Source organism: Leucoraja erinacea, chromosome 6 (assembly GCF_028641065.1).
Source record: "Leucoraja erinacea ecotype New England chromosome 6, Leri_hhj_1, whole genome shotgun sequence".
Classification (NCBI taxonomy): domain Eukaryota; kingdom Metazoa; phylum Chordata; class Chondrichthyes; order Rajiformes; family Rajidae; genus Leucoraja; species Leucoraja erinaceus.
The window spans coordinates 56,494,727-56,506,740 of NC_073382.1; the positions used below are offsets into that span (position 1 = coordinate 56,494,727).

The 12,014-nt window shown below is 44.6% G+C and overlaps 1 protein-coding gene across 1 annotated transcript in view; it reads right to left on the bottom strand.

Annotated features, from left to right (window-relative positions):
* Positions 1 to 12,014, bottom strand: part of LOC129698179 (PC3-like endoprotease variant B) — a 685,304-nt gene that overhangs the window by 198,099 nt on the left and 475,191 nt on the right. The window contains exon 12 of the mRNA XM_055637132.1: positions 4,478 to 4,591. Coding sequence (XP_055493107.1) covers positions 4,478 to 4,591 — 114 coding nt within the window. The remainder of the gene's footprint in view (positions 1 to 4,477; positions 4,592 to 12,014) is intronic.

Here is a 12,014-nt window from a genome sequence, read left to right on the forward strand (position 1 = left end):
GGTTTCTTGTTTTCTTGGTCCTCCAAAATATTCCAAATGGAATTTAAACTGGAGGTGGTGAAGGGAGGGCTTAAGCCAGAAAGGATTATTGGGAAGAAAGAGCTACTTTAAATTTAGTTGCATCTGGTTGGGTAACTATAGTTGGGTGGAGATTATTCCATGCTTTAATTGTGCGGGGAAGAACAAATTGCTGTATATATCTGTCTTTGTAGCTGGGATCACAAATTGGATCGAATGCCCTCGTCTGCTCCTAATTGGTTTGGGTTTGGTGTAGGTCTTGTAGTCCATGTCGAGCTGACCATTTAACATTTTGTAAAAACAGGTTTAAAACGGTGAGCTTCTCGTCTGTCTTGGAGAGGGTTCCACCCCAGAGAATTCAGAAGTTTGGTGACACTCGCTTCTCTCTCTGAGAACCACTGCCTATACTACACTCTGTATCTTCTCCTGTTCTCTATCTATTGCACTTGAGTTTGGCTTGGTTGTATTTATGTATGGTATATCTGATCTGTTTGGCTAGCAAGCAAAAAGAGCAGCTTGTTGTGGAGCCTACCAGGGAAAAGGCAATTCTGGATTTAGTGTTGTGTAATGAGCCAGATTTGATTATGGAGCTTATGGTAATGAAACCACTAGGAGGTTGAAACGCAGTGACCTTCATATGATAAAATTCAACCTGCAATTTGAGAGGGAGAAGATGAAATTGGATGTGTCGGTGTTACAGCTGAGTAAAGGTGACGACAGAGGCATGAGGGAGGGAGGAGCTGGCTAAAGTTGATTGGAAAGGGACCCTAGCAGAAATGACGGTGGAACAGCAATGGCAGGAATTTCTGGGAATCATTCAGAAGATGCAGGATCTATTCATTCCAAAGAGGAAGAACGATTCTGACGGGAGAATGAGGTGACCGTGGTTTTCAAGGGAAGTCAAAGACAGCATAAAACTAAAATAGAAGGTATGCAACATTGCAAAGATTAGTGGGAATTCAGAGGATTGGGAAGCTTTTAAAATAAATAGAAAGTAAGTAAAGAGGCAGTACAGGGAGAAAAGATGAAATCTGAAAGTAAACTAACCAATAATATTAAAGAGGAGAGCAAATGTATATTCAGATATATAAAGAGTTAGAAAGAGGCAAGAGTGGACTGCTGGAAAATGATGCTGGAAAAGTGATATTGGGGAATAAAGAACTGGCACCTTTTTTGCATCTGTCTACACAGTGGAAGACACTAGCAACATGCTTATAATTCAAGAGGGTTGGTGGGAGGAAGTTAGTGGAGTGGATTTTACGAAGGAGAAGGAACTTTGGAAGTTAAAAGATCTGAAGGTGGATAAGTCACATGGACCAGATGGACTGCACTGTAGGGTTCTGAAAGAGCTGGCCCCGGAGATTGGAGAGGCATTAGTCAATAGTCAATAGTCAATAGTCAATTTAATTGTCATTTGGACCCCTTGGGGTCCAAACAAAATGCCGTTTCTGCAGCCAAACAAACAAATAGACCCCAGACACAACATATTTTACATTTTACATAAACATCCATCACATTGCTGTGGTGGAAGGCCAAAAAAAACTTATCTCTCCACTGCACTCTCCCCCCCCCCACCGATGTCAGAGTCAAAGTCAAAGCCCCCGGCTGGTGATGGCGATTGTCCCACGGCCATTAAAGCCGCGCCGGGTGGGCAAGGTCGCACACCGGGTCTTGGTGTTAGAGCCCCCGGCGTGCGCTCGCAGAGTCCCGCGGCCATTCCAAGCCACGCGGGGCGGTGATGTTAGGCCCCGCTCCAGGAGCTCTTCGACCCCACAACTCGGGCGGGAGAAGTCGCCGTTGCAGGAGCCCTGAAAAGCGGTCTCCCTCCAGGGATCCGCGAGCTCACGGTGCCGCCGTCCGCAGACCCGCAATAGCAGCCTCCTAATCTCCGGATGTCGGGCCGCAGCAGCAGCAGCGCTCCACCACCGCTCCACCCGCTCCGGACTCGGCCAGCTCCACGACGGTGACGGTGAGTCGTCGGCACCAGAGTCCCCGGTCTTCTTCTGTTGGAGGCCGCTCCTCATTGCAGCCCCAACGACAACGGAGACCCGACGAAGAAAAGGTTGGGTCTCCCGTGCAGGGAGAGATTTTAAAAGTTGCCCCCTCCCTCCCACCCCACCCCCCCCCCCCCCCCACACACACACCCCAAACATAAAATAACAAAAACTACATATAAACATAGACATATAAACATTAGTTGTGATCTTCAATAATCAATAGGAGAGTTTCCTAATGATTGGGAAATTACAAATATCACTCCATTGTTCAAGAAGGAAGAAAAGCAGTAGAGTGGAAATTATAGGCCCGTTAGCCTGACTTCAGTGGCAGATAAGATTTTGGAGTCCATTATAAAGGATGAGTACTTAGAAGCTCAGATAAAATAGGCCAAAGTCAGCATGGTTTTGTGAAAGCGAGATCTTATCCGACAAATCTGTTGGAATTCTTTGAGGAATTAAATAGCAGGATAGACAAAGGAGAGTCAACGGATGTGGTTTACCTGTATTTTCAGAAGGTCTCTGATAAGGTGCCGCGCATGTCTCACCCAAAACCAATCAAAGATACTTTCAGCTGCCACCCCCACTAAGTCATCCATCTACTGTCAGAGTTCCCCTCCAGTAACTGGCCGACAGTTGACCCTGCATCTGACTCAATTCCACCCTCACCTCAATCATCAATCAAGGACACTTGGTCAGGTTGATTTGGCAACATTTCTGCCTAAGAGCACAATAAATTGTTGTAGAAATAGCCGTTCATCATACGAACCAACCTCCCCACACCCACCAACCCTCTGCCCTCATTAATTCCATCTACACTTTACGCTGCCTCAGGAAAGCTGTCAACACAATCATTGTGGAATTGAATGCCACGGAAGGCTGTGGAGGCCAGGTCATTGGTATTTCTGTGGTGGAAATTGGCAGATTCTTGATTAGCAAGGTGTCAAGGGTTATGGGGAGAAGGCAGGAGAACGGGGTTGAGAGGAAAGTTAGATCAGCCATGATTGAATGGTGGAGTAGATGCGATGGGTTGAATGGCCTATTTCTGCTCCTATGGCATGAACTTATGAACTTGTCAAGAACCATTTCCACCCCAGTCGTTCACCCCTTTCTCATCAGGCAGAAGACAAAAAAGCTGTTCCAATGTTCCACCAGATTCAGGAACAGCTCCTTCTGTAAGGTTTCTCTGTAACTGTAATGCCATAACACAGCACTCTTGTACTTTTCTCTTTCCATTACCTGTTGTACTTGTGTATTGGTTGATTGCAAATGAGTATAGTATGATTTCACTGGATAACACACAAACAAAGTTGTCTACTGTATTAATTTTAAAAATCATTAATTTAGAAATCTCTTGCTGTTTTATATAAATTGCTTGTTTTCTATTTTTTCTAACAAAGCGGATGACATTAACTTTTTCCACATTGTATTCCATCCGTCATGTAATTGCCCATTCACGTAGCCAGTCTACATTTCTCTGAAGCCCATCAGTACTCTCCTCATGGCCGGCAAACACTGATACCTCACTTTGTATCAGCAAACTTGGATACATAATATTTGATAACTTTATTAAAATCATTGATACAACTTGCAAATAGCGTGGCTCTCAACTCTGATCCCTCTTTGCTCCATCAGTCATGGCCCATGGCTTCTCAACCTGACAACGACAATGACTGGTTTGCTCTTATCCCCTTATGACCTCAAACACCTCCAGCTGATGTGTAAAATATGATTTTCTTTCATAAAACTGTACAAACTCTGACCATTCCTATTATTAGATTCCTGGTTCCAACTTCCTTAGTTATGGATGCAGCCCTTTCCCAACCACTGATGTCAGGCGAACTGATTTATCATTCCATTTTTCTTTCTCTCTTTAAGTCTTCATATAGCTGCCCTTAACAACAATATTTGAATACTTCAGTACTCTTATCTGTCGGACTGGCATTAGGTTCCTACTGTGATGCTGTAACTTTCTTCCTCTGGTAAATGTCCATGTCATAGAATTCCACTGCGTAAGCCAGGGGGCAATGAGAAATGAAAACCAGTCATTTCTCGTAAGAAAGCTAAAAAAAATACGACCACAGTTGCACTTGAAGAAAATCATTTTGGTTCAGCTGCAGGAAATAGTTTCATTCGCAGACAGAAATCATTAATAATATTTTCAACAGGAAAATATGTGTAGCATTGGCAACCAGAGTGTTTTAACCAAAGGGATTTTCAAGGGAAGATAACATTTTCAATTAATAGAGAAAACAGTTATGTTGCTTCAAGCAGCATTGATTTTTTTTTTCTTTTTTATTTGGAATTTAAGATCCAGGCCTGTTCTTGGTCTAATCACAATTTTTTTCCTCCATATTTTCATCTCCAACTCAATCAACCAAATCTGACTTTAATGCAATTCCTTAAATACAAAGACACAACTCCACACACATATAAAAAAAACATATAATAAATGTGTTTCTTACTTGTGATGAACATGGTAGCCTGCTCCATTTATCTTCCAGTCTTTGCTCAAAGGGTCAGTGATCTTGCAGGTCCGGACAATAAGGTGCTGCACATCTCGCCATGTGAGATTAGGACTAAGTAAAGAAAAAAATAATTTGGTAAACAAATTGAATCGTATAACTATGGTATAAATAATAATGGCATTGATTTGCCAGCTTCAGCTTTCCTTCCTAAGTCTGTATTATCCTGTGCATGGAATCCCATACATGACAAAGAGTGATTCACCAGTGTGTACAATTTCTCCAGTCAAAGAGCAGCAGCTTCATGAGTAGAGTGATTCCTTTTAAAATTTAGGACTGACTTCAACCCAATATGTTGCAATACAAAGGGCGGTGGGTTTATGGAACGAGCTGCTGGCGGAGGTAGTTGAGGCAGGTACTATCGCAATGTTTAAGAAACATTTAGACAGGTATATGGATAGGACAGGTATAGAGGGATATGGGCCAAAGACAGGCAGGTGGGACTAGTGCAGATGGCACATGTTGGTCGGTGTGGGCACGTTAGGCTGAAGGGCCTGGTTCTACGCTGTGTGAATATGATTGCATGAATATGACAGTTAATCCACTATAATATTGTTGTCTACTCTCCTATAAAGAGAAGATTTGACCTGGGGAAAGCAATGGCTATAATTCGACCCATGGGATGTAATTATTCAAAAATGCAGTATCCTCTCAGCTCTCTAGATCCATGGGAATGGGGGTGGTGCTGATTACATGACCATTCTGGACCATCTCTAAGACGTGCTAAAAATATTAAGTGCCATTCATCATGCATTAACATTCCATGCATAAACCTTTAAATAAATTGCTGAGCAATATTGTTTCCTTTTTGCTCTAAATAATAATGGTTCATACTGAAATTCAATATTTTAAGGCTGAACTGTTTTCCTCTAAAACTTTATGTACGCATCATAGTCTTAGACATTTTGTTCCGTTGCATGGGAATTCCAGGTGCAAAGAGAACAGATAAATTAGAGTATTTTGCATTTACTTGGAAAAATCCCAATGAACCCTAGAACCTCTTTGCTTCTTGCTGTCAACATTGGTTGAAAAATATTGCCGCATTTCACCCATGACTATTCTCACAGATTTAAGCAAAAAGTGGATTCCATGAGGAAAATGTTATTGATTTAGGACTAGTACCAGAATTAGTCTGCCTTTGCAAGGATATGCAAGGATATGTGTAACTTTCATTTTCAGCTAACACACATGTAATGGTATCGTTATTTACAGTGCCCTCCATAATGTTTGGGACGAAGACCCATCATTTATTTATTTGCCTCTGTACTCCACAATTTGAGATTTGTAATAGAAAAAAAAAAATCACATGTGGTTAAAGTGTATATTGTCAGATTTTTATAAAGGCCATTTTTATACAATTTGGTTTCACCACGTAGAAATTACAGCAGTGTTTATACATATTCCCCCCTGTTGATTGGCTCCAGGAATCGCCGACACCGCCCCCAACATCGAGTCCATTCATTGGCTCTGGGGAGCGCAGAAGCAGCCTCCCAATGTTTTACAAAAAAAAATCCCGAACTTTCCACCGACGCCGCCCCCGGGTGAGTGGTGGATTATTGTATTGGGGGAATAGGGCCCAACGGGTCCCACCTGGGGTAGTATCTATATTACTAAAAGTCTGATCTTGACCGCTTTTGACGCACTGTGCTGCGATTTCTGAGAGAACGCCGCCACCTACGGCCATCATTTTTGGCCACCTCGTTCAGAGCCCACGTCTGCCTTCCTGGACCGGAGGATTTTTCCCATCGATGAAAAATCAGACACATATTAATGTTTATAAAAAAAAATCACCATTCACCAAGGTGAGTGCCCTTAATGTGGTTTGAAAATGAAATATGGTTGGTTTGAATTAAAAAGGCACTGCCTGAAATGGTTGTTTGGGGGGTTTGGGTTGAAATAAAAAAGGCACTCTCTCTCCCCATCTCTCTCCCCCCCCTGCCCTCCCCCACCCTCCCCCTCCCCTAAAATAGGGCACCCCCTACCCTCCACCCTCCCCCCTCGCTGCTCCCCACCTCTCCCCCCTCCCCTCCCCCCTCCCCAGTACTCACTCCCCTCTCAGCACCTCCTCTCTCTCCCCCCACTCAGCACACCCCCTCCCCCCCCTCTCATTCCCTCTCTCCTCCCCCCCCTTCCTCCCCTCCCTCTCTCCCCCCCCTCTCTCTCTCCCCCCCAGATTCAGATTCAGATTCAGATTCAATTTTAATTGTCATTGTCAGTGTACAGTACAGAGACAACGAAATGCATTTAGCATCTCCCTTGAAGAGCGACATAGCAAACGATTTGAATAAAAAAAAAAATAATAAGTGTCCGGGGGGGTGGGGGGGGGGGGGGGGGGGGGTGATTGGCAGTCACCGAGGTACGTTGTTTAGTAGAGTGACAGCCGCCGGAAAGAAGCTGTTCCTCGACCTGCTGGTTCGGCAACGGAGAGACCTGTAGCGCCTCCCGGATGGTAGGAGGTAAACAGTCCATGGTTGGAGTGAGAGCAGTCCTTGGCGATGCTGAGTGCCCTCTGCAGACAGCGCTTGCTTTGGACAGACTCAATGGAGGGGAGCGTGGAAACCGGTGATGCGTTGGGCAATTTTCACCACCCTCTGCAATGCCTTCCGGTCGGAGACAGAGCAGTTGCCATACCATACTGTGATGCAGTTGGTAAGGATGCTCTCGATGGTGCAAAAAAAGTCACCAGGATCTCACAGATGGACCTTCTTCAGTCTCCTCAGGAAGAAGAGACCCTTAATGATGGTTTTGAAAGAGTAAGGTATTGTGGGTCGTTCGGAGATGTTGAAGGAACCTGAAGCTAAAAAACGCCACCTCCGTCCCGAAATGTGGATGGGGCTGTGCGTGCCGTCTCTGGACTTCCTGAAATCTACAATGAGGGTCTTCTTGGAGTTCTCTCTCCCTCCTCCCCTCCACCCTCCCTCCCCCTCTGCTCCCCACCCTCTCCTCACCCCCCAGCACCCCCTCTCTCCCCCCTCCTCTCACTCTCCTCTCCCCTCCCCTCTCCCCCTCCCCCCTTCTCTCCCGCTCTCTCCCTTTCTTCCCCCCCTCCCTCTCCCCCCACTCCCCTCTCTCCCCGCCTCTCTCTCACCCCTACTCACCCTCTCTCTCGCTCTCCCCCCCCCCTCTCCCTCTCTCTCTCTCTCTCCCCCCTCTCTCTCTCTGCCCTCACTCTCTACCCCCGCTCCCCCTCTCTAGATGTGACTGCAAGTTGGGGGCTATGCGTCAGTAGATAGGGTGGTTATGGGGTAAAATGAGCAAATTAATAATATTAATATAATATCAAGGGGGGTAATTGGCGTGTGTGCGGGGGGGGGGGGTATTTAGTGTGTGTGACGCCGCATGTTGCCTCCCCCCCCCCCCCACAACCGCACGTTGGGGGAACAGACCCAACGGGTCTGCACTTGGTCTAGTATATCTATATCTATATCTATAATAAGTCTTATCTTGACCACTCCTCCACTGAGCAGACCCCGAGGATTTTTCACATGAATTCATTCGGCCCACAATGTCCATACTAGCCCTCTGGAACCAGACCCTTCGGCCCACAACACCATGCTAGCGCTCCCAATGGGTCCCACTTATTCTAGTATATAATTTAAAATGTCATCTTGTTTGGATGTCAGCGTGCGTGTGATTGAACTCCTGGAGTTGCGCCGAAATGGTACACAACAGCGCTAACATTTTTGGACCACCTTACTCACATTTGTCCCGTGTTTGTTTGTATAAAGTTTAGTTCAGATTGATGTTATATTTTACAAATTATCATACTTTTAAGTTTACCAAATCCACTTTGAGAAAGAATCACTTCAACACTTCAGTGCTTGCATTTGCAGCTATGGCGTCGCAGCTATGGCGTCCTCCAATCACATGTCATTTACTCACAGTCCGCCACTCTACAGTTATCACAATGGAGATCCAATCATGAAAGCGCCAGTCACCCCCCCCCCCCCCCCCCCCCCCCCCCCCAGAATGCTCACCCCCCCCCCCCCTGACAATCCCCAACAGTCCCAGCCTCACCCCTCCCCCTTCCCGGGCTCCAGGACGCTTGGGCCCCTACCCGAGACAGCCCCCCACCTCAAGTACAACTTCATCGTAATTCTGGGGAGGTGAGGAGGGAGTGTTGGGGGATAAGGGAAAATGAGCCACGTCTGTGCAGTTGGGGGCTATGGGTGAGTGGTGGAATATTGCGTTGGGGGACTGGGTGAGTGGGGGAATATTGCGTTGGGGAACGGGTTACATTGGGGGACCAGGTCTCCCGTGTGTGACAGAGACCCAATGGTAGTAATAATAATAATAATAATAATAATAATAATAATAATAATAATAATAATAATAATGTCTATTGAAGTTCAGAGCTTATTTGAGGTTGTAGTGTTTAATAGCCTGATGGCTGTAGGGAAGCAGCTATTCCTGAACCTGGATGTTTCAGGCTCCTGTACCTTCTTCCCGATGGCAGTGGTTGAGTGAGTGTGTGAACAGGATGGTGTGGGTCTCTGATGATGCTAGCTGCCTTTTTGAGGCAACGACTCTGATAAATCATTTTGAAGGTGTGATGGTCAGAGCCGGTGATGGACTGGGCACAACTTTTTGCAATATTTTCTGCTTCTGGATGTTCAAGTTGCCGAACCAGGCCATGATGCAATCAGTCAATATGCTCTTTACTGTACACCTGTAGAAATTCAAGAGAATCCTCTTTGACATACCAAGTCTCCGTAATCTTCTCAGGAAGTAGAGGCGTTGATGTGCTTTATTTATAATTGCATCAATGTGCTGGGTCCAGGAAAGATCTTCGGAAATATGCACACCCAGGAATTTGACGTTTTTGACTCTCTCCACCACAATATTGATATAAACAGTATTGTGGGTGCTCATCTTTCCTCTTCGAAAGTCCACAATCAGTTCATTGGTTTTACTGATATTGAGAGCCAGGTTGATGTGCTGGCACCATTTGGTCACTCGGTCGATCTCACTTCTATACTCTGACTCATCACCATCTGTAATTCGTCCAACAACGGTGGTGTCGTCGGTGAACCTGAAGGTGGAGTTCGCACTGTGTCCGGCTACACAGTCAATCACGGCTAATCTATCTTCTCCATTCTCCTGCATTCTCTCCATATCCCCCGACACTCATACTAATCAAGAATCTATCAATCTCCACCTTAAAATATCTATTGACTTGGCCTCCACAGCCTTCTGTGGCAATGAATTCCACAGATTCACCACCATCTGACTTAATAAATTCCTCCTCATCGTCTTTCTAAAGGTAGGTCCTTTTATCCTGGGCTATGGCCTCAGGTTCTAGACTCTCCCACAGGTGAAAACATCCTCACCACATCCACTCTATCCATGTCTTTCACTATTCAGTAAGTAAATTGTCTCTGGTGTGCAGGGAGTGGATGTGAAGTTGGAGCTAGTGTGGGCAGGTGATCGATGGTGGGAGTAGACTCGATAGGCCAACGGGCCTGTTTCCATGCTGTTTCCATCTCTAAACTAAATTAAGCTAAACTGGGTTAATTTGCCACCTTACCACCCTTCCGTTTATGAAGAGCATTTTATAATCTATAAGAATCTAAAGGATTTTCTGAAACTCAGCTCTATTTAGAAATAGTAATAAAGTTTTCCCGGAATTTACATTAATTATTGTCTTTCAATTGGGACCTCAACCATTACCCAGTAAAACATAAGCCATCAGCAGGTAGAGCCCAGCCACTGTCAGCAAGCTTTATAGCACAGGTCACTTTCTACCACCATTAGTAGAAACTCAATTTATAAAACCATTAGTGACACTTTCTTTCCTGCAGATAAAAACAGTCAAAAGTATCTGGCAGCAATTAATCTTAATGGCTGTGTGCAGTAAACAGCAATGGGCTAATTCCAGTTCTGTCAGTCCCATCAAACAATCCCACATTAGGCAGGTTTTCACTGGTCCATTAAGGAAATTCAGTACAACAACAAATCTAGTTCTGAAGGCAGAGCACTGAGCATTACAACAGTGATCTTCTGAAACCATCATTATCTCTTAAATAGTACATCCCCGGTGTATTATCATTGCATTCTACATTAGAAATACTTTGATTAAACTCCCCTAATTCATAACAGACAGCTGCAGACCATTTAAGCAGTTAATCTCAACACAACGGCTATTGAAGGAATATAACGAATGAATGCTGTAAACTCCAAATCATTACTGCAGCAGCCACTTGTTTTCTGTTATAGCTAAGGGCTCACTGGAGAGAGTTTTTGTTTGTTAAGAAGAATTATACAGTGCAAGCGTTGTCCTTGTGTAAGTGTCTATTCTTCCTCACTTTTAATCAAAATACTCTGAACTATAAAGTGGCCAAATGATCAGAAATATCATTAATGTGGCAGAGCTAACATTCGGGTATAAGGGGGGTTGGGGTGTCAAATGGGATAGTCGAGGATGGAGTTAAAGGGAAAGGGTTTCTTAAATGTGTGAGCGTAGAGACAGAGGGGTGTAAAATGAGGGTAGAAGCAATAGGTAGCAAGGTGAAAAGTAAAAGTGGCAGGCAGACAAATCCACGGCAAAAATCAAAAAAAGGGCCACTTTTCAACATAATTGTATAAGGGGTAAGAGTGTTGTAAAAACAAGCCTGAAGACTTCGTGTCTCAATGCAAGGAGCATTCGTAATAAGGTGGATGAGTTGAATGTGCAGATAGCTATTAATGACTATGATATAGTTGGGATCACGGAGACATGACTCCAGGGTGACCAAGGCTGGGAGCTGAACATCCAGGGATATTCAATATTCAGGAGGGATAGACAGAAAGGAAAAGGAGGTGGGGTAACGTTGTTGGTTAGAGAGGAGATTAACGCAATAGAAAGGAAGGGCATTAGCTTGGAGGATGTGGAATCCATATGGGTAGAGCTACGAAACACTAAGGGGCAGAAAACACTAGTGGGAGTTGTGTACAGGCCACCTAACAATAGTAGTGGAGTTGGGGATGGCATCAAACAGGAAATTAGAAATGCGTGCAACAAAGGTAAAACAGTTATAATGGGCGACTTCAATCTACATACAGATTGGGTGAATCAAACTGGCAAGTGTGCCGAGGAAGAGGATTTCTTGGAATGTATGCGGGATAGTTTTCTAAACCAACATGTAGAGGAACCAACGAGAGAGCAGGCTATTCTAGACTGGGCTATTCTAGAGTCCTTCTAATGAGGAAGGGTTAGTTAGTAGTCTTGTTGTGCATGGCCCCTTGGGCAAGAGTGACCATAATATGTTTGAGTTCTTCATTAGGATGGAGAGTGACATTGTTAATTCAGAAACAAGGGTCCTGAACTTAAAGAAAGGTAACTTTGAAGGTATGAGATGTGAATTGGCCAAGATAGACAGGCAATTCATTCTAAAAGGGTTGACTGTGGATATGCAATGGAAGGCATTTAAAGACTGCATGGATGAGCTACAACAATTGTTCATCCCAGTTTGGTAAAAGAATAAATCAGGGAAGGTAG